This window comes from Phaenicophaeus curvirostris, chromosome Z, assembly GCF_032191515.1.
Source record: "Phaenicophaeus curvirostris isolate KB17595 chromosome Z, BPBGC_Pcur_1.0, whole genome shotgun sequence".
NCBI classification, from domain to species: domain Eukaryota; kingdom Metazoa; phylum Chordata; class Aves; order Cuculiformes; family Cuculidae; genus Phaenicophaeus; species Phaenicophaeus curvirostris.
This window is the reverse complement of record NC_091431.1, coordinates 37,280,569-37,302,926: the sequence shown is the minus strand read 5'-3', so window position 1 is coordinate 37,302,926 and position 22,358 is coordinate 37,280,569. Positions and strand designations below refer to the sequence as shown.

Here is a 22,358-nt window from a genome sequence, read left to right as displayed (position 1 = left end):
GCTCACCGTTGCCACTTGCCACTAGCACCCTGGTACAATGCCAGATCAATGAAACTACGCTTTCTAGGTCTATTATATCGGTAAATCGAGTGAAATAATTTTTTTCTCCCTCTCAATCTTTGCTGTCTGAGCGTTGGCCCCTCCCCTCATGCCAGTTTCCCTCTCCTCGCAACGCTTTGGGAAAGAAAGTGCAAGTACACACACACACAGAGGCTTGCTTTATTTAAATTATCTGCTTTTCGCCCAGGGAAGCAGAGGAGCGAGGCGCATGGCTCCGTTTGGCTGGGAGAGGCTAACCTGGCTGCTCCCGGAGGAGGGCAGGAGGGAGAGAGCGGGAGCGGCAGCGCTCGCTGCAGCCTATTTTTTTCATGCGAGCTGCCCCTCTCGCCTCAGCCCGCGCAGCCGGCCCCGAGCCCCCGAGCGGCGGGCCGGCCGCCTCCCCCCGGCCGCAATTGGCATGCACGAGCGCTGCCGGCCCCACGTAGGAGGTCGCGTTGCGGGGGAGGCTCGGCGGCGGCCGGCCCGGCCCAGCCCTCTGCCCTGCGGCGCGGGCGGGATGCGCCTGGCGCCCCGCGCCCCGCCGGGCGGCTCCCGCGGCAGGTGCTGCCAGCTCCGCTGCTGAGCGCCCGCGGGGGGATCATGAATCAGACCGACGCTCCCCGGCCGCTCAACTGGACCATCCGCAAGCTGTGCCATGCCGCCTTCCTCCCCTCCGTCAGACTCCTTAAGGTACGGGGACCGCTCGGCACCTGCCCGGGGGGAACTTAATTTATAAATAGTCCGAACTTTGCTATTAATTAGCTCCTCTGCTACCTTTTAAGCCCGCTGAAGTTACCGAATTTGTGTTTCTGAGCTCCAGTTCGACGCATTTTCCTGTCGAGAAAGGTCTGTGAGAGGAGTAAGAACGGGGTGAGGGATGGATGGTGGATGGCAGCTGTGCCTCAGCTCGCCTTGTCTTAGGGAAAATCCAGCCGTGAACTTCTAGGGACGAGGAAGGAGTCTGTTTCTAAGGTGTGTTCCTTCATGGGCAATCCTTTGCTATCCGTTCTTTGGGGTTTATGTAGTAGCTAGAAATACCCAAAGGTCCAGCACCGCTCGGACCAACTTGTAAGTGGAACAGTGTGTGAGTGGACAGAAACCGTCATGGCTTGCTGAAAGCTCCGCGGAGGAACAGGTTCAGTTAAAAACTAGCAGTGCAGGAAGCATCACTGAAACTTTCTGATGATTACTTGTTTAAGACAAGCGGCACTGTTTTGAAGGTGCTGTTGAAGGTGTTTTTAAGTGTGCTTTCCTATGAGATAATTGTTATTTGAAATATGTATTTGGGATTTATAGACAATGGAGAGCTTTTAATCGCTACACGCAAAGTACCACTCCTACTGTGCGTCCCACTGAAGCTGTTTCAGAGATATTTGTAACTTGGAAACAAAATTTCTTTAATCAACTTTTTGATGAAAACTGGGTTACATTAAATTGAACAGTCATCTTTGTTCTTGATGTTTCTAAAATAATTGGATTATACAGTGAAAATTTAAACAATATAGGCAGGTCCTTTTAGGCTTCTGCACCTGTAACATGTTTTATAAAATGTTGGATCCATGACGCTAGTTATCTCAGTTCATCTTAGTACTTGATAGTTTGGCTTTGAAATTAATATGCAGTCAGATAAAACATGGCTACTTTAACAGTGTATTACAAGGCAATGTTTGATTTTGTATGGCTAGCTTTGAAATTAGGTCAGTCCTTACTAATGCAACATATTTAAACAGCAGTGTAGCGTATGATAGTGCACTTAGGAAACATATATTGTACTTAGAGTTATTGTATATGTGATGCACAAGTGACTGTACTGTGTGTCATAAAAGGGTATTTGTCACATCCTGGAAGGAGGGGGATACTCTAGAAAAATATTTCTGTTTCCAAACCAGACATATGCCTGCTGAATGTACCTTGTAAGCAGTTCCAAAGAACAGAAGAAAAATAAAACTTAGATTGCTGAAAAATCAAAATTGACTAATACAGAACAAATCAGAAAGTGATGTTGATTCTTTCGTATGGGCTTCCTCCTCCCTGCCCCAGAAGCACACATGAGAATATCGATACTCTCCAAGTCTGATAGGTTTAGAAATCGGTTTTCCCAAGGTGTGAGAACTCAGATGTGGGAAATTTTATTATCATTCTCAGTATTAGGAGAAAAGAAGTCTGCAGTATATCTTTTTTGGCAGACAAATGTTGCCCCCTGTGTATGGTTTCTCTTCATTGCACATTTTAAGGGTGAACGTTGCAATTAATTATTAAAAGAGCTGACTAAAAATGATTTTCTAAAGCTACAAGTAGAATCTTTCAGGGCCAGATAGGGAGTGGATCTTGTGGAATTAACAGGAGCAGGACAAATAACCAGAGATATGCAGACTCTGCATGGAAGGGTGTGCAAGGTTTGGAAGAGACCACAACAAAGGAGGTGGGACTCTGGCATCTTCTTGAGCCGATGAGCAGAGCTGGTTGATCATAGAGGGAAATGCATTTATCAGCATCTACAAAGACCCCAATCAGCCTAACATTTTGCTTCCAAATTATGCTTCCTCTCTCTTTTTTTTTTATTATTTAAAGTGTTCAAAGCAAGTGGGTCATGTGAGAGTATGGCCCCATTGTCTTAATTCCACAAAATATACAATAGCCCGCTTGAAGGAATTCTTCTTTCACGAAGAGCTATTAAGGAAAGAGTGTGATGACAGCAGCATTAAATTACCATATAAGCAGTATAAATATTTTCCTGTTTTTCCTCAGGAAATTTGAAAGTTTTTATATATACAATTCACTCTTCAGAATGGTGCCTGTATTCTTTTCTCTTTTGTGTCTTTCTCCAAAATATAAAGAAGCAGCTTTTTTTTTTTTAATTTTCCTAAAAGAAAGATGGTCTTGTAAATTCACAGACATAGGAAAGGCAAGTGCAATAATCTAAGCTTGTTTTTAAGTACCTGGTTTTCCAATGGTGGTCTTAAGGTCTAATGCAGTATTGCTTCTCAGTAGACATACAGCAGATCCTTTTTTTATACAAACTCTCCCTGCAGAGAATGCCCTCAATAACAGAAAAAGCTCTGCAAATGCTGATGCACAATGGCACGTTTTTATTACTATATGCTTTACCTATGATTGCCAAACTCCATTTCAATGTAAATTGTAAATGTATTAATATTTTATATTCTCTTACTGTTGTTGTGTCTTTGTGATTTCCATGCTTTATTTTAATGTACCATAACAAGAAATCTAAGTGACATCATTAAGTTTACAGATACACCTTCGCCTGAAGTTTTAAAAATGGGAGAGTAAAGATTTCCAGATAGCACAAAATTTTCAATTCTATGTCTTCTTGATGAGGAGTTTAAAATTCTTATCCTGTGTCTGCATTTAAAATTTTAAGTCTGCTCATCAGTTCTTTCACACTGATGGATCTAAATAAACACTGGACTCAAGGACTTGCATGGAGGATACATACTGGAACCAGTGCTGTTTAATATTTTTATTGATGATGATATACACAGCGAGATCAAGTGCACTCTCAGCATGTTTGCAGATGACACCAAGCTGAGTAGCCTAGTTGTTGCACCAGCAGGTGTCATCCAGAGGAACGTGGACAAACTGGAGAAGTGGGCCTTTGTGAACTTCATGATGTTCAACAAGGCCAAGTGCAAGGTCCTACACCTGGATCTGGGCAATCCATGGTTTCAATACAGGATGGGGGATGATGTGATTGAGAGCAGCCCTGTGGAGAAGGACTTGGGGATGCTTATTGATGAGAAGCTCGATATGAGCCAGCAGTGTGTGCTCAACGCCCAGAAGGCCAACCGTGTCCTGGGTTGCATCAAAAGAAGCGTGGTGAGCAAGTTGAGGGAGGTGATTCTGCCCCTTCACTCTGCTCTTGTGAGACCCTGCCTGTCCAGTTCTGGAATCTCCAACATAAGAAGGGTATGGAACTGTTGGAATGGATTCAGAGAAGGGCTACAAGGATGATCAGAGGGCTGAGCACTTCTGTGATAAGGACAGGCTGAGAAAGTTGGGCTTGTTCAGCCTGGAAAAGAGAAGGCTCTGGGAAGACCTTCCATACCTGAAAGGGTCATGCAAGAAAGCTGGGGAGGGAGTTTTTACAAGGCCATGCCGTGATAGGATGATGGGGAAGGGCTTTAAAATGGAGGGGGGGAAGATTTAGGTTGGACATAAGGAAGAAATTCTTCACAAAGAGGGTGGTGAGGCACTGCAACGGCTTGCCCAGGGAGGTTGTGAATGCCCACTCCCTGGAAATGTTCAAGGCCAGGTTGGATAGGGCTTCAACTGCCTGATCGAGTGGGAGGTGTCCCTGTCCATGGCAGGGGGGTTGGAACTAGATAATCATTAAGGTCCCTTCCAACCCAAACCTTTCTATGATTCTACTCACAAACCCGACTCTGTAGGGTTGTCTTGAAAAGATTGAAATGATGAAAGGTGTTATTCAACAGGTAGGCTTCTGTTGCATTCTGTTGAAATCATGTGCAGTAATCAGTTGTTTGATGTGACATTTGATAAGCTTCTGGCCACAGTGGCCACATTTGAGTTAGACAAACTAGCTGCACTTGCAGGTGCTGTCTAGCTTTGCTTCCTGTACTTTTCTTCCAGGCACGTGTTCCTGTTCTAACCCACTTAACTAAAGCTATCAAGTTTAGGTATGGTTTTATAATCCTTTTTTTCTCAGTTTTTCACTTTCTAACAGACATACAGAATACAAGGAACCGTATTTGATGTGCACATTGAAACAAAACATTGGAGAACATTTTTATGACTTGTGTCATCAGCTCATCCTCCACTTTTCCCATTTTTTCCTGTAACAGGTATTTCCTGTAGCATGTTCAGTGCTGATAGTTTTTCTACTTGTTTCGATATGCTTAAACACATGCTGATGCACCATCTAATGCTTTCCCACCTGAAGAGTATTACAAAGTGCCTTGAGCACATGTGCTTTGTGCAGAGCAAGGAACAATCGTTCTCCTGAGATGGCCAGGTTAGTTTCCAGAGGTGGCTTTCCAGTAGTGACTTGTCCATCTTGTGTTTTTCTACCTGAATTCTAAAGCTTGTTTCCCTGTGTGATTGGCCAACGTTTTGTTACCCTGATACCTTTTTATTTCTTTTAAGGAAGGGTGAATGTCGGCAAGTAGTTCTGATCCACTTTGTGCAAGAAGTCATGGCCCCCCGAGAAAGGAAGCCAAGGCTAAGTTTTATGCTATTTCATTCACTACCAATGAGAAAATTAACAGAAATCCAGACACAAAGGCAGTCAAAGTGTGTGGGTTTTTTTCTCTTAGTTTTTTTGATGTCTACATGGCAGTGGCATCTTCTGTTTCATCACCACTTAAGAACTGATTCTGATTATTAGTTTAGTTAATTTACCATATTCACTTTTCAAACTGTAGCAAAATGTGAGAGCATGTTTAATAAGTCTCAACTGAAAAACTGAGAAACTTGGAGCAATTTCTAATGCATACTGTTGTCATCAGTGAGCTGGCACACTAAATTTTTCTGAAAGTAATATGCACATTATTGACAGTAAAATGAGAGAAGCAATTTACCTGTGCCTGCACTCAGCTGCTTATTGACTTAAATTGTAATAATGAATGAGCTCTCCTTCCTTCTGGAAGATTTGATGCATTCTGGGAAGGAGTAACGGTTCAGCCCTTAGGAGCAGACTGCTTAAAACACAGGTATGTAGAAAATATCAGTCAACGTAAAGATTTTCTTATAAATTTGCTAATAGAAGAATTAGTCACATCTTTCAGTACAGTGAGATGCTCTACACCATATGAAAAATAGATGAGCTTTTAGAGTGCATACAGGTTCTGTTCCAAAAGAAAAAAATCTTATAAACAAACTTCTGTTTCCTGCCAAAAATATCATAGTTGTATCTATTAGAGTTGTAGTAGATCTTGCATGGTTTTGAGTCTAATTCACCAATTTTCAGGGGTGCATTATTTGTCCTTAGAAGCTCAAAAAGCCATGTTACCAGCAAAGGTTCTGCTTTCTGTTGTGTGTTCTGCCTCTGTGTTATGAGTTTCATCATTTAAGGATGGATGGAAAGACACCTGACTCGGGCATTACTGTGTCTTTGCGGCTTCATGCTTTATCATCGAAAACTTGATCTTACACTCTTAATTAGGGGAGCAATGGGTGGTGCAATGTATCTTCACAGCACGTTTGCACAGGTAGGCTTCATTACTGCTACTCAGCTGTTAGTTGTGCCAATAGCACTTCTGACTTTATAATGGCAGTGTGGTGAAAACATTTTACATCTGGGGTTGAAGAACTGATAATATACCTGTTGGGGGTTGCACATTCCCCAGAGCTGCCTCTTTCTTGAATTCATCCTTCTCACCAGTAACAAGATGAGCTGATACTTCTCACATGGTAATTGGATGTGTTCACGTTTAAGGTGTTTCTGACAGATTATGTCAATTTATTTCTTCTGAAAGGGAAGGAATGTGGAAGCTGATAATGATATTTCCTTCATGGGGTTGATTCTATGATGCAGTGTACTTTTTTGATGTGATCTAAGGGGAATCAGAGCTCATTAGCAATTTGCCTTATTGACTGAATCTTTTACATGAATATGACTCAGGTTGGTGACCACTGACTTGGAAGTGATGTAGCAGCACATCAGTTTCCACAACAAGAAATATTCTCCTGAAAGTAAAAAGGAAAAAAAGAGATCAAAACAAAAATCCTAGCAGTAGATGTCATGTTTCCATGGGACAGTGTACATTGGAAAGAAGTAAACACATCAGTGCCACTTGAAGAAGGAGGCTGTAGTCTACTATGTCACATAGAAGGAAAAATAATTTTGACTTTTAGGCTGGAAAAGGCTGTGTGAACACCAAGTTTCTTCTCTTAAACCAGAGAATTTTAGGAAAAAAAAAGATTTTCTTTCTAGATATGTCACCACCATGTGAGTGTCCTTCAAAGAGAAGTGGCAGTAAAGGTAATATTAAATTTTCTGTCTTGATGCAGCATAAATTAAGGATCCTGCAATGACTACAGGATTTTTCCCTCTTGTGTGCAAATATTATTTTGCAATGCTTTCCCTAAATCCTGCTGTTTCATTAAATTCTTTATCATTAAATTCTTTATGATTATCTTAGAAAATACAGTGGGGTTTTTTCTGTGTTGCATGGCTGGTGGGCTACAGTGGTGGAGGTGAGGTATTGGAGAAGTCACCCAGGGTTGTCCATGTTTCCAGCATGCAGAAGGACATGACTCATAATGATCTCTTTTTCTCATGAGGGTCAGTCTTTTCAGATTTGTAAACTTACAGGCAAGTAGCCTCAATTTCTACTGGCCTTTGCAAGAATTGATAATACATGAAACACTGCAATAAACTCACCTATTGGGAAGTAAATGCAAGTTTCCTAATTTGTGACTGCAAGAGAGATGCCTAATGGTCTTCTTTCCAGAGAAGTAATCAAAAAAAAAAAAAAAGCAGCAATTTAAATGTATATTAACAGAATAGAAAAAAATTAGGGTGGTTCTGAACAGACACTATTGTTTTACAACTAATTGTAAAATGCTTCTAAGTATGGAAGTCATACAAGCAAGAGATTACAAATACAATGCTGCTTAATGTATTATTGGAATCGTGTATTAGCAGCATAAGAGTTTACTTTTGGTCTGACATACTGTTCCTTATGTTTGAAAGGCTGCCATGTGAAAAATTCAGGACACAAGATCATAAAGCAAAGCTGAGTGGTTTTATTCCACCTGAATTGCTAACAAGACTATGCTACACTGTAAAAAGAAATGCCCTTGGGGCTTTCTGGAAATTTATGTCAAAGCCAGTAATAAAGCATGAAATAAAATCACTTAATCAAAAATATCTTTCATCCCCCAAATAACATAATGACATGGAACAGTCTGACAAAATGCTTTTAGCAGTGTTGAGGAAGTTACTGAAGCAAATATCAGGATTCCTATACTGTAATTAAAACAATCATCAGGCTGATTTTACATTATTGAGAAGGTGACTAAGTGAAAGCTGTCTTTCAGTTGCCTTCAGCTGTTACTGGTAGATGCAGAAGGCAGATGTAGTAACTTACTGAGCCATTGTTTTGTTGCGGATGCCATTTCTTTAACTTTGTGGTTTATGGAATTGGCAGGTGTGTTGCTACCAGGTCTGATGTAATGCAACATCATGCCTCAATTTCCCAGTGTGATGGCTCAACATGCATCTTTGCATACAGACAGAAAGAGAGACCAAAACTACAACTGGATGAACTAACTACAGGATACCCTGACAGTCTTCCAAAATGACTTTTCTATGACTGTATGTAGAGTTTTCTAAGTTTTCTGAATTACAGAAGGCATTTTTCAAATACATCCTTCTGCAACTTTTAGGTTCAATTCCAGGGGGTGTCTTGTGTGGAAGACCATATTTGTAGAACAGGTTTGGGGTCTTTTTGGCTGCACATTCTGTGTTGTCACATTAAAACTGTCTGCACAACTAGCCGTATACTACTGCTTTTCTCAGGGCTTTTTCTGCCTATATCCCTGCTGGCCTTTTTCTTGAACTGCATCACTCAGAGCAGTTTTCTGACATTTAGCTGCTTAGTCTGTACTCTCAGAAACAGTAGTGGTGCCAGGTTAGAATAGAAATGATAACAATAATTTGCTACATGCAGTCCAATGACTGAGCCATTCAAGGAAGAAGCCAAATCTCTTGGTCTGAAAGGTAGGTATTTTGTCCAAAGATTGTGCCGTCAAGATTGGCCAAAATGCTAGTTAAGACAAGCATAGCAGTAGTTAGAGATATCCCTTCATTTTTGCATGAGATGACTGTAATTCTGTATTGTCTTTGATATATCTGTCTGCAAAGTAGTAGTGCTTGGAAACCAAATAATTTTTGAAATTATTCAGTTCAAATACAACTTTGTCTTAAGAAAAAATATGCCATTTGTTTTAGAAGTCCTACACTTACGTTCTTCTGTGAGAACAGGGTAAATTGGGATACATAATGAAAAGACACCCCCAGATGTTGCTTACTCTATCTTGCCACTAGCAGGACTACTTCAATATCCATAATTTTGTACAGATGTTTAAGTTCCTAAAGCCATAACCCTCATTGGCAGTCTTTTACAGTGACTCTGTCTATGCCATCAGAAATACTTTTATCTTGTGTCCCCCTGGATCTTTCTTGCTGCACTTAATGTCTGTCATTTCTTGTTTCCCCACTATAAGCAGAGGGGACTGATGTAGCAGCCTTCTGTGCTTAAAAATTCTTGTGTTGTGTTTGGAAATTGGCTAGTTTAATAAATGTACTTATAACACATGGCTACTTGTCATATTCCAGTGCAGATATTGAATTATTTATCCCACTATTTCCGCTACAGAAGTTAGACTAAGACGCCCTTGCTACTTGCTTTTTCCACTCTTTCTCTAGTCTTCAGATGTCTTACTGGAAAGACCAGCAGGGACATGCAGAACTGCTGCTCAATTTGCCATACTAATGCTAGCTCTACGAACGGGGGAAGGGTTGATAGGAAAACAGGAAGTATCACAACCTTCTTTCATTTCTGTTTCATGAAGAGACTAAATAACATTTCTGTAAAATTGCCCACAAAATCTTTCTGATTTAAATGACTTTACAAGAACGCGAGGTGACTAACAACTGTCATTCTTCGGGGAGAGCTTGGGCAGGGGGCACAATTACTTTGTATTTACACAGCAGAAATATTATTTCTGTTTCTTTGCATAGTAATAAAACCAGTGCTTTTTAGTGGTCACATTAGCAAAGAAATCTTAAAATTCAATGTCGGGGACAATCAACAACATAGTACTTATTAAGACACTGAACTTAAAGCATATGCACTCCCTTCATTACATACAAATAAAGAAATTTAATTTTTACATGCACTTCTTTGGAATAAAAAGGTGATTTTGATCTTTCTAACACAAAATTGGAGGGCAGGGGGAAACAAAAAGGTTTTCAGACCTATCAAAGAAACACAGAATAGTTAGGATTGGGAAGGACCTTAAAGATCATCTAGTTCCAACCCCCCTGCTATGGAAAGGGACATCCTGCTAGATCAGGCTGCCCAAAGCTCCCTCCAACCTGGCCTTGAACACCTCCAGATATGGGGCATCTACAGCTTCCCTCGGCAGCCTATGCCCATGTCTCACCACTCTGATAGTGAATAAATTCTTCCTTATATCAAGCCTAAACCTGCCCCTCTCCAGTTTCTACCCATTCCCCCTTGTCCTGTCACCACAAGCCTTTATGAATAGTCCCTCTCCAGCTTTCTTGTATGCCCCTTTCAGGTACTGGAAGGTTGCTATAAGATGTCCTCAGAGCCTTCTGTTCTCCAGGCTGAATAAGCCCAACTCTCTCAGCCTGTCCTCATATGGAAGGTCCTCCAGCCCTCATATCATCCTTGTACCCCTCCTCTGGATCCCTTCTGACAGTTCCATATCCTTCTTACATTGAGGATTCCAGAACTGGAGACATTACACCAGATGAGGCCTCACAAGAGAGGAACAGAGGGGCAGAATCACTTCACTCAACCTGCTGGCCACTCTTCTTTTCATGCAGCCCAGGGTACAGTTGGCCTTCTGGTCTGTGAGTTCACATTGCCGGCTCATATCGAGCTTCTCATCGACCAGCATCTCCAAGCCCTTCTCCACAGGGCTGCTCTCAATCACATCATCCCCATCATGTACTGAAATTGGGGATTGCCCGGATCCAGGTGTAGGACCTTGCACTTGGCCTTGTTGAACCTCATGACATGTTCTCACAGGCCCACTTCTCCAGACTGTCCAGGTCCCTCTGGCTGTACATCCCATCCTTCCAGTGTGGCAACTGCACCACTCAGGTGGGTTTCATTTGCAGACTTGCTGAGGGTGCACTCAGTCTTGCTGCCAATATCATTGATGAAGGTATTAAACAGCACTGGTCCCATTATGGACCCCTGAGGGACACCACTTGTCACAGATCTCCCTCTGGACTTGGAGTAATTGACCACTAGTCTATGAATACAACCCTCCAACCGTCCACCCATCAAATCCATCTCTCTCCAATTTAGAGAGAAGGGTGTTGTAGGGGACTGTGTCAAACGTTTTACAGAAATGTAGATAAATCACATCCATTGGTTTACCCGTGTCCACTGATGTGGTTACCCCATCATAAAACGCCACTAGGTTGGTCATACAGGATTTGCCTCTGGTGAAGCCGTGCTGGCTGCCATTAATCACCTCCATGTCCTCCATATGTTTTAGCATAGCTTCTAGGAGGTTCTGTTCCATGATCTTCCCAGGCGCAGAGGTGAGGCTGACAGATCAGTAATTCCCAGGATCGTCTTTTCTACCCTTTTTAAAAATGGGCACAACATTACCCTTCTTCCAGTCACCAGGGACTTCTCCTGATTGCTATGACTTTTCAAATATCATGGAGAGTGGCTTGGCAACCACATCTGCAAGTTCCCTCAGGACTCTGGGATGCATCTCATCAGGTCCCATAGACTTATCAGTGTTCAAGTTCCTCAGGTGGTCACGAACCTGATCCTCCTCTGGTTTATCCCTCTGGTCACCTTCTTGCTGTCCCATGTCCCGGGGGGTGAGGGGAGCAATTATCTGTGAAGACTGAGACAAAAAAAGCTGTTAAGTACCTCAGCCTTCTCCTCGTCTGTTGATACACGATCACCATTCCCAACCATCAGTGGAGGTAAGTCCTCTTTAACCTTCCTCTTTTGATTGAGGTACCTGTAGAAGCCCTTCTTGTTAGTCTTCACTTCCCTTGCCAAGTTCATCTTCAGCTGCGCCTTCCTGACTTCATCCCTATACAACTGGGCAGCATCCCTATACATGTCCCAGGCTACCTGTCCCTGCTTGCACTGCCTGTGCAGTTCCCTTTCCGTCTTTAGTTTAACCAGCAGGTCTCATCTCAGACACGCTGGTCTCTTCCCTTTCCTGCCTGATTTTCTACATACGGGGCCTGATTGCTCTTGCGCCACCTTATGGGAAGCATCCTTAAATACTTGTCAGCTCTGTTCCACTCCCTTATCCCTGAGAACCATGTCGGGGGGAGGGGGGCGGGAGGAGGAGGAAGGGGGAGGCGATTATACCGAGTAATTCCTTGAAGAGCTGGAAGTCTGCTTACCTGAAATTTATAGTCTCCTGACTATACTCTTTCCCTGTCTTATATCCCATCGGACCTTGAACGCCACCAGTGCATGATCACTGCAGCCCAGGCTGCCTCCAATCCTAATGTTACTGAGGAGTTTGCTTATATTAGTGACCATCAGGTCCAGTATTGCATCTCCTCGGGTGAGGATCTCTATCAGCTGGACTAAGAAGTTGTCTTCAATGCAATCCAGGATTCTCCTGGATTGCCTACAGCTTGCCATGCTACTTTACTGGCATATGTCGGGGTGGTTGAAGTCCCCAAGTAGGATGGGAGTTTGCAAGCGTGAAGCCTCCTGTATCTGGAGGAAGACAACTTCATCGGTTGTCTCTCCTTTATTGGATGGCCTGTAGTATACACCAACCACAAGGTTCCTGTTGGTTCTTCTGTCTTTAATTTTGACCCACAAGTTTTCAGCCTGTTTGTGGCTACTTTTCAGAGAGTAGCTCTTCCAATTCTATCCATTTCCAATGCCTCCACCCCTCTTTCCCAGTCTGTCCCTTCTGAACTGCCTGTAGCTGTTGATAGCCACACTCCAGTGGGATTTGTCCCACCATGTTTCTGTGATGGCAACTAAATCATACCTTTCCATGATCTTTTCTGTCTTTCTTAGTGTGAAATTAAATGTGATCAGGTTATTTTATCTTGATACATATAATTATTTAAGAATAATTTAAATATAAAAGTCTGATCCATCAAGCCGAAAATATCCTATTCAGTTTCTTACTAATAGTAACAGTGGGAGCTTTAGCTTCTTCCAAGTGGGAATAGTAAATTGTTCATAGAATTGTTTCACCTTAGAACCTGCTGACTGCTGTTACTAACATCCAAGAATGAAAGTTTTTTCTTTTGGTCACTTCTATTTCTCAAGTGGTGCAAATTTCCAATTTTATTTAATGTTCAAAAATTTTCAAGCATTACTAAAATGTCCCATGTTGAAATGGATGTTTGTAGAGGTAGAACAAATAAGAACTACTTGTTCATGCCATATTGCCATCTGCCAGAGATGTAGCTACAACTGGAAGTCTTCAATAAAGTACTGAAACTGAGCAAATTGTTTGCATCAAATAATCTGAGAAATTAAGCATCTCAGTGTCATGAAATGTGTTAATTTCCATTAATTTATTTAGTATTCATCTGAAATCCAGTTGAATTAATGGAGACCGTTTCTTCAATTTTTCAGAGGTGTGATCTTTATTTGCCAGATAGCAGAGCTTGAAGCGTGAAGCAGAAACACTGCAGTAATCTAGGACAGGAATAATGCACATTATGCTATTTGATTAGAGTCTGGGCATGTGTTCAGGTATCTCTGATGCAATTTTTTTCTATATGAAATCCAAAACCTACTCTCCCTTTACAGTAAATGATGAGGGCAAAAAGCTGAAGCAAACTATTTAGTATGATTAAATAAATATGTGTAGCTGCAGAGAAATGTGTGGAACATTTATTAATTGTATTGATTAGCAGCATAGAAAAAGAAAGCTTTTTCTTTGAGCAATGAGGATATGCTTACTATCGATGGCAGTTCTAGACCTTGTTTCACAGAATCACTGGATTGGAAAAGACCCAAAGGATCATTGAGTCCAACCATTCCTATCAAACACTAAATCATGCCCCTCAGCACCTCATCCACTGCTCTTGTAAATACCTCCAGGGATGGTGATTCAACCACCTCCTTGGGCAGCCTGTTCCAGTGCCCAGTGACCCTTTCCGGGAAAAATTTTTTTCTGATGTCCAGCCTGAACCTCCCCTGATGGAGCTTGAGGCCATTCTCTCTTGTTCTGTCCCCTGTCACTTGAGAGATGAGGCAAGCTCCCTCCTTTCTACAAACTCCTTTCAGGTAATTGCAGAGAGCAATAAGGTCTCCCCTCAGCCTCCTTTTCTCCAGGCTAAACAACCCCAGTTCCCTCAGCCGCTTCTCGTAAGACTTGTTCTCCAGCCCCCTCACCAACTTTGTCACTCTTCTCTGGACTCGCTCCAGAGCCTCAACATCCTTCTTCTGGCAAGGCGCCCAGAACTGAACACAGTATTCAAGATGAGGTCTCATCAGTGCAGAGTACAGAGGGAGAATAACCTCCCTGGACCTCCTGGTCACACCATTTCTGATACAAGCCAAGATGCCATTGGCCTTCTTGGCCACCTGGGCACACTGCTGGCTCATGTTCAGTCGGCTGTCAACCAACACGCCCAGGTCCCTCTCCTCCAGGCAGCTTTCTAGACAGACTTCTCCTAGTCTGTAGCACTGCTTAGGGTTGATGTGCCCCAAGTGCAGGACCTGGCATTTGGCCTTGTTAAACCTCATGCCATTGGTCTCAGACAAGTGGTCCAGCCTGTTCAGATCCCTTTGTGGAGCCTCCCTACCCTCCAGCAGATCCACACTTCCACCCAGCTTAGTGTCATCTGCAAACTTGCTAAGGGTTCCCTCAATGCCTTCATCCAGGTCATTGTTAAAGACATTGAACAGGGCTGGACCCAGCACTGAGCCCCAGGGGACACCACTTGCATTGATGCAGTCACAAAATGATATTTTTTTTACAGTTAAAACACATTTATGGTGGAGCGTTTGCTCCCAATGCTTTGGAATTGCATGGTGAAGTATTCTGCTTTAGCTCATTTTGTGGAAGTCGCTTTATTCAATACCAGTTTGATCACTTCGTAGAATGCTGCTTCAAGCCTTGACAGATTCTTTTTGATGGTCATCCCAACCCTGATTCTGCTTTTAGTGCTTGTTACTACAAGCTTATTTGAAATGCACTGATCATTTTGTGTCAGGAAGTCTTTCTCCCCAACAGTGATTTAAGCTTGCCTGGTATGGCAGTTGGACCCCACTTCTGGGATACACTCTCTTCCTTTGCCTTAGCCAAAGCAAGGATGATGTGATAATGCTGCAAACGCACCTGCACTAAGCTGGTATGTGTCTGTTTTCCAACAGCTTTTCTTCCTTATGCCCAAGTGGTATTGCATGCATTGGATATATATGTATAGTCTAGAAAATATCTCTTGCAGGGGAAAAATGCCAGTTTGGAAGCACCTAATATGTATTATCATGAATAAAACTACCATTAACATCCTCAAAGTTGCTTTTTAATATCTTGGATTTGTGTGCTCAGAATTAATAACCCTTGACTCTAAATTGATTTTTCATAAACCAACATAAACAGGCAACATTCTGTGTAAACAACAGTCACAATACAAATTTAGCAGACTGTTATCTGATTTCCTGATGCTGGAGAACTCAAAACAACTAAGATGATGGACTTCGAATGTGTCTGCATGAAAACAGCTCCATTAAAATTTTAGCTCTTTCTCGATCTCCTGTTCTGCGCTTCCATGATGCAGTAGGCTATGACTCTGATTTTCACATTTGAAGTCTTCCTCAGAGACTCTAATTAGCTGTCATTAAAACACTTGCTTCCTGCTGGGGGGCCTTTCAGCTTTTCACTAGCAGGCCACAGGCAGCATAACATAATGCCCTTGTTCCAGTGTGAAAAAAGAAAGATTCAGTAAGGACTGAGATACTCATGGTTAATTAAGGTAATTGATACGTGATCTGAATACTCTATGAATACATGAATTCTAGAACACTTCATGCTTAAAGCAGCAATTAGTATTATACCCCACTTGTTTGGATTGCATACATATTAGTATATCTCTGATTGTACTAGACTTCTTTTAAATTCCATTCATAAAAGTGGGTTATTTAAAAATAAAAAATAGAAGTAGGCTAGCAACAGAAATGTTGACAAGATGTCATAAGTAAAATAAAGCAGATAAAAATAGAAAAGTTAACACTAACACAATGTCTTTGAACTTCATACACATAATAAAATACAAATATATTTTAGGCTGTAATATTACAAATACGAATTTGTTGCAGAAACTTGATCTAATCAAAATAAACTTTTCACAAGCTGCTGTTTGCACTCTGGAGATACCAGATTATTAGTCCTAGATCTAAGCTAAAATTAGTTAGCTCAGCCATATATACTTGGAATCACAGAATCATATATTATCTTGAGTTGGAAGGGACCCTTAACAATCAGCAAGTCCTATCATTAGTCACCATAGAGAGGAGATCAGCACTTCCCTCTCCCCTGCCCTCCTTGTGGAAGTTGTTAATGGATGGTGATGAGGTCACTCCTCAGATTTCCCTAAGCTGAAAAGACCAAGTAACCTTAGCTGTTCCGTGGAAGTCTTGCCCTCTTTCACTATTTTGGTTGCCCTTTTTCAGAAAAAGTAATTAGTTTGATGCCCATTGTATATTGAGGCACCCAGAACCGCACACATTACCCAAGGTGGGGCTGCACCGGTGCACTGTAGAATGGGACAATCACCTCTCTCAGCCAGCTTGCTTGACACATCCCAGGACACAGTTTGCTCTTTTGGGTGCCAGGGCATGCTCATATTGACTCATATTCAACTTACCATCAACCCAAAGCTCTGGATCTCTTTCTGCAGGGCTGCTCTCCAGCCTCTTGTTTCCCAGTTTGTACATATAACCAGGATTACCCCATTGCAGGTGCAGGATCTGGTGCTTACTCTGATTAAATAACATACAGCTGGCAATTGCCCTAGCTTTCTAGTCTATCCAGATCTCTCTGTAAACCCTCTCTACCTGTGAGAGAGTTCACAGCTCTTCCTAGTCTAGTATCATTGGCAAACTTATGTGAAGTATATGACTCCTGAATCCAGATAATTTATAAAAAAATTAATACATTACTTGACTTTCCATTTGCTCTTTTACTGTCAGTAGTAGAAACAGCGGTGGGTGGAAACTGGAGTCTCAATGCTGGAAACAGTGGTGGGTGAAAACAGGAGTTTGTGGTGGACACCAAGACAGAACATAAGACGCTAGTGTACTCTTTCAGCAAAGATGGCCAGCTGCATACAGCACTGTGTTAGGTCACTGTCTGGCAGGGGTCAAGGGAAGTGAACTTTCACCTCTATTTGTGAGACCACATCTGAGTGCTATGTCAGAACAGGAATTATATGGTCATGTTGGAGTGACTTGGATGGACACCACTGAACTGGCCAGGGAGTTTTATACATGCCATTCAAGAGCGAGCTGGGTTTGGTCAACCACAGGAAGGGAAGGTAGAGGGGCAACCCTGTTTCTGGCTTTCGTCATCTAAAAGCAGGGTTATAGAGGAGATGAAACCAGAGGTTTTTCAGAGATGTAGTGTTGGGACGTGAGTAATGGAAACAAGTAATCATAAGAGTGTGTATGCACTGAAACAGGTTGTCTGGAGAGCTTCCCATCCTTGGGAGATTCTCAGAACTGAGCTGTATGGAACCTGCAGTCTGATCTAACTGGAGATATATGGTGAATTGTATTCTCCTGATTTGATATAGTTTGCAACATGGAAAAAAGACTATGAATCTTCAAAGAAAAAGTCTTAGGTTTTCTAGCATCTCTTCTGTTCTAAATGTGGGCAGATATGTTTTTTTTAAACACTTTCTTAAGCAGTGCAGAACAGCACTGCCATTGCTAGGCTATTATCACATGAACCTCTCGAATACAACAGTTGTCAGAAAAGTCTTCTTAAGTTACTCTCGGTGCTTGATGGCAGTGACTGTATCAAAGGTAAAAGGTGACAAACTTTCTATGTATTTGTGGATGTGGAGGAGAGTGGTTACTGAGTACATATTACACTGCAATTATGTTCCTGAGTTGGTTTTGCTGTAGCAGCTTTGCAGCTGGGTGTCTCACCAATTTGTTTGGATGGCTGATTGTATCACAACTGTAGAAACTGATCTACAGCAACAGGCATCTTTCAGAAAGTTCAGGCAGTCATGTCTCTTACTCTTCAGCATGCCTGTGGTTGAGCTAGCAATTTATAGCAGCTGCATGCTGTCAAGCTGTTTGTTATCTGGGAACTCCTTCATTTCAGATTGAATATTTACTTGTTTGTGCACAGATATGTACAGATAGGCGCAGTGGGGCTATCAGTCATTTCTTTGGCAAGACTTGTTTTGATAAGTCTATATGAATAAGCGTAGGCATCACTGGCAGCTATCACAGAGGAAACATTCATCCTGTAAGATCCTGAGGCAGGATTTTTTCTTCAGGCTGTGGCTATCTCCTTCCCAGAGAAAAGCACAAGGATCTAGATTGTCAGTTAGTGAGATTGTGCTGCTGCAATCATGCAGGCAGAGAACATAGGAAAATGATGTGCAGGATGAGGGCAGACAATATCTCTGGGGTCTTATGTGTTATCAGTCCCCTTTGGATGGTCTTGCTATCTACATCAGAGGCAGTGGTTGATGTAGTGCACAGCTGGGTAGAAACTGAGGGCTCCTGGGCAAACTGAGACGCCACCAGTCTATAGGAGTCAGGTCTGACAGAGGCTTCAGCCTCTGGGGTGAATTTGCACTGGACATCTCAAAAGAAATGGCCTTGGTCAACCCTAAGCTGTAGTGGGATCACTGCCCCACAGTCAGTTTCCACAGACAACTTCATAATTTGTACAGTGAACCACAGCCATGGACACAAGGTCACAGTCCTAGAGAAATTCTCCAGTGCAGAGGATTTGCTGACAGGGATTGCTGTGGAGGCAGCAAGTGTTACAGAAGCTTGCAGGGCTGTGATCTGCCTCTGTCAGAGCTGGCCTTGAGTACAGGTAGCCAAACCCCTCAGAGTTGGAGAAGAGGTTGCAGAAGAAGACTGCATAGGTTTCAGAATGGCCAGAGCAATCATAGCTCAAGGCCTGGGCAAAAGTATGGGGATGGTAGTGAACATTTTTTTTTTTATTATTATTTTTGGAGCAGGAGGGGGGCTGTGGAAGACTTCCTAGTCTCACTTAAATCAACGTATCATTCTGAGTGCTTCATAAAAGAACTTAAAGCAATCTAGTAAACTGAATGTTTCATTAATTTCCTGCTATCTTTCCCATTTTCTTAGATAGGCAATTTAAACACCATTATTTTTACAGTATTTTTTAAAATATTTTGGAAAAAAACCCCACCTTTTTAACACCTGAATTATATTTTACAAAGAATTTCCATTTAAGATAAATATATGGTGGGATATTTTTAATAAATAAATATTCCCTCTTGCAGAGTATACTGATATGACCAAATTCTCAGGGTAAACGACTAAGCAGCCATCCAGTTATGGCTTTTTCTCAAGAAGCTGTGCTGTATTTGAAGCATTTATCATGGTGTTAATATACGGAATACAAGCAAAAGCTTTTCTACTTTGGTGAAAATAAAAACTCAGTACCCTGTGCTCTCAACATCACTGTCCTTCTTCGAAGGAAAAGTATGATAGTTTTCTGAAAAGCTTAAGAATTGTTCATTCAGTGTTAGTTTAGAGGCTCATACCAAACAATTGCTGTTTGTTTGTAGGGCAAGGCTTTTTCTTTTTTTTTTTTCTTATTGTTACACATTCCACTGCCTGAACTATTTTTCTCCTAAGCCTAAAATGTATTATTAAATCAGTGCTGTGGAGGAATTGCTCAACTCCAGCTGAGCTGGATGTATTCACATATACACTCATACATCTCATTGTCATAATGCCATCTATGAGCTTGCACCTTAGAATAATTTTTTGTACACTTTGAAGAAGGCTATATGATGTAAGAGATCATAAGTATAGCTAATTATCTTGTCTTATAAGGAATAAGGTCTCTATCCACTGAAGGAAATTTGCACAGCAGAGAGAACAAGAACTCTTTAGAAGTTTCCACCTTGCTTGTAGGTCTGTATTGAGATACTGTAACTTAAACCTTCTGACTAAAGATAATTTCACATGCTGTGTAAGAGTTACCTCTCCTTCGTTTTCCTTCCCTCTTCCCTGGAGTTGTCCAGAGGCTGTTTTCCCTTTTTTCTCCTGTCCTTGAAAGATGAGCTAGTGACTGTACCTGGGAACAAAGTATCAACTTACAGTAAATTTTTCTGAAGGATCCTGGAGGATCCTTTCTGAAGTTCTGTAGTAGCAACACCTACATTTTTTTCCAAAGCAAGAAGATACAGACAGATAATTCCATTTCTGAAGGATGGACGATTAATCACCTGCTAAGGTTATGCAGCTGTATCTAGCCGGATGACACATGAGTTATTCGCCAGGTATTCACTAGGCCTTGGGCATCAACCATACTTTGAGCTCTGCTGTTTTTTTGTTTTGGCTTTGTGACAAAGAGACTTGTGAGGATTGGAAGTGTTTTAATTAGAACTCAGGTAAATCGTAAAATCATAGAATAGTCAGGGTTGGAAAGGACCTTAAAGATCATCTAGTTCCAAACCCCCTGCCTTGGACAGGGACATCCCACTAGATCAGGTTACCCATAGAGAGATCTGTAATATACTGAAGGCCAGGTCATGTGATTTCTTTTCCAAATGTCTTTTAATTCCTTAAAAATATTAGAAGTGAATCTCAGTTTTCTTCTAAAAACATTTTCTCAACAGAAAGTGGAAATGATAATTCATATTACAGGAGGATAGTTTCCTCCTCCATATTTGAATTAAAAAGAGGTAGGAATTGTTATTTTTCTTCCCATATACAAGGTCTGTTGCATGACAAACACAGCAGTTCTGGTACAAATTAGATTTTAAAAAAAAGGTACTTGTTGGATTCTTAATTAAGTTACTGTTTGGATCATTCAGTATGTTTGAACATGATATGCTCTATCAGCAGTCATTATTTCCATTGACGATTAGATGCCTAGGAAACATCATGTTAGTATTTTTTGTACTCAGGATAAGTAGCAGAACCCCAGAACAATGCCTTCTCAGTTCTTGATACTTTCATGGCGTATGAGCTAACAAATACAAGATTGATTAATTGGCCAAGAAATCTCTAAACAGACCTCAAAGGAAGAAGGATATTAGCATTAATGACTCTATAGGTAATTCACAAGTTATGATCCAGTGAGCTGAACCAGTACTTCAGTATAGTGTTACATGGCCTGTGTAGCTTTTTCTGATGGATCGTAAAAAAAATAAGGTTCAACACATTCATATAACCACTACGTACCCATAGTTATGTCTCGGGCAAATTTACTTTTTTGCACATTATGTATGTAATTTGGGATGGGTATGTATTTTTCAGTTTTAAGTAGCCTATATTTCATTGGTAAGACGTTTTACTTAATAATCTGCATATTTCCCCCAGACCTAAAGGTTTTTTTGTGACAGAATACATGGTTTGAATAGATAATTTGTTCTTTATTCAGGGTTTTTTAATTTCTTTTTTTTCACCTTCCTGGTAAAAGATGTCTTTTAAAAAACTGTCTACAAAAATAAAAAGCATTCTAAACAAAAGGACCTTAACCTAAACTATAATTTTGTACTAGTCTTTTAAGTGCTGCAAGCAATTACCTGCTAAAGGAAAAAGAATTAGGAGAAAACCCTTTCACTCTCTTCAGAATTACTTTTGTTAAGGAATGGTTACACTACCCCAATAAACGTGTTAATAAACCTGATATTGAATACTTGCCTCTTAGTCTTACCTCCAAGTTCAAGACACTTAACTGAGGTACATATATAGAATCATAGAATAATTAGGGTTGTAAGGGACCTTGAAGGTCATCTGGTTCCAACCCGCCAGCCATGGGAAGGGACACCTCCCACTAGGTCAGGTTACCCAAGGCCCTATGCAACCCTAACTATTCTGTGATTCTGTGATTCTGTATATGTACTTCAGTACCTCTATGATTCTATATATGTACCTCACCTTTCACTACTCTCATGGTGAAGAAATTTTTCCTAATGCCTATTCTAAACCTGCCCCTCTCCAGTTTATACCTGGTCCCCCCAGTCCTATCACCACGAGCCTTTATGGATATTGCCTCTGCAGCTTTCCTGTAGCCCCTTTTAGGTACTGGAAGGCTGCTATAAGATCTCCTCGGAGCCTTCTCTTCTCCAGGCTGAACAACGCCAACTCTCTCAGCCTGTCAGCATATATACAGCATGGAGACCTATTGTGTCAGAGGACATATGTTGTTTTAAGTTGCTGCCTCGGCTGATTTGGGCTCAAGCTGTATCTTTTTCTATTTCATGGTCCTTACAGCTTTCCTAAGTGGAACCAGAACTTAGGGGAAATTTGGCCCAGAATTCCTCCTCTGTCCTTTTGTAGACTCTGGGTTATTTCTACCAATGACACAAATGTTTTGCTATGATGCTGAGATGTGAAGCTATAAAATGAATTATGTTCTAAAAAGGAGTGGTGATT

The 22,358-nt window shown here is 41.5% G+C and overlaps 1 protein-coding gene across 7 annotated transcripts in view; it reads left to right on the top strand.

Moving 5' to 3' along the window:
• The first annotated feature begins 607 nt into the window (after positions 1-607).
• Positions 608-22,358, top strand: part of TRPM3 (transient receptor potential cation channel subfamily M member 3) — a 271,182-nt gene continuing 249,431 nt past the window's right edge. For 4 of the 7 annotated variants that reach the window (XM_069880809.1, XM_069880805.1, XM_069880807.1 and 1 more), the window contains exon 1: positions 608-729. In XM_069880809.1, the coding sequence (XP_069736910.1) occupies positions 640-729 (90 nt within the window). In that variant the 5' untranslated portion in view covers positions 608-639. The remainder of the gene's footprint in view (positions 730-22,358) is intronic. The other 3 variants (XM_069880808.1, XM_069880806.1, XM_069880811.1) reach the window with 1 other exon arrangement.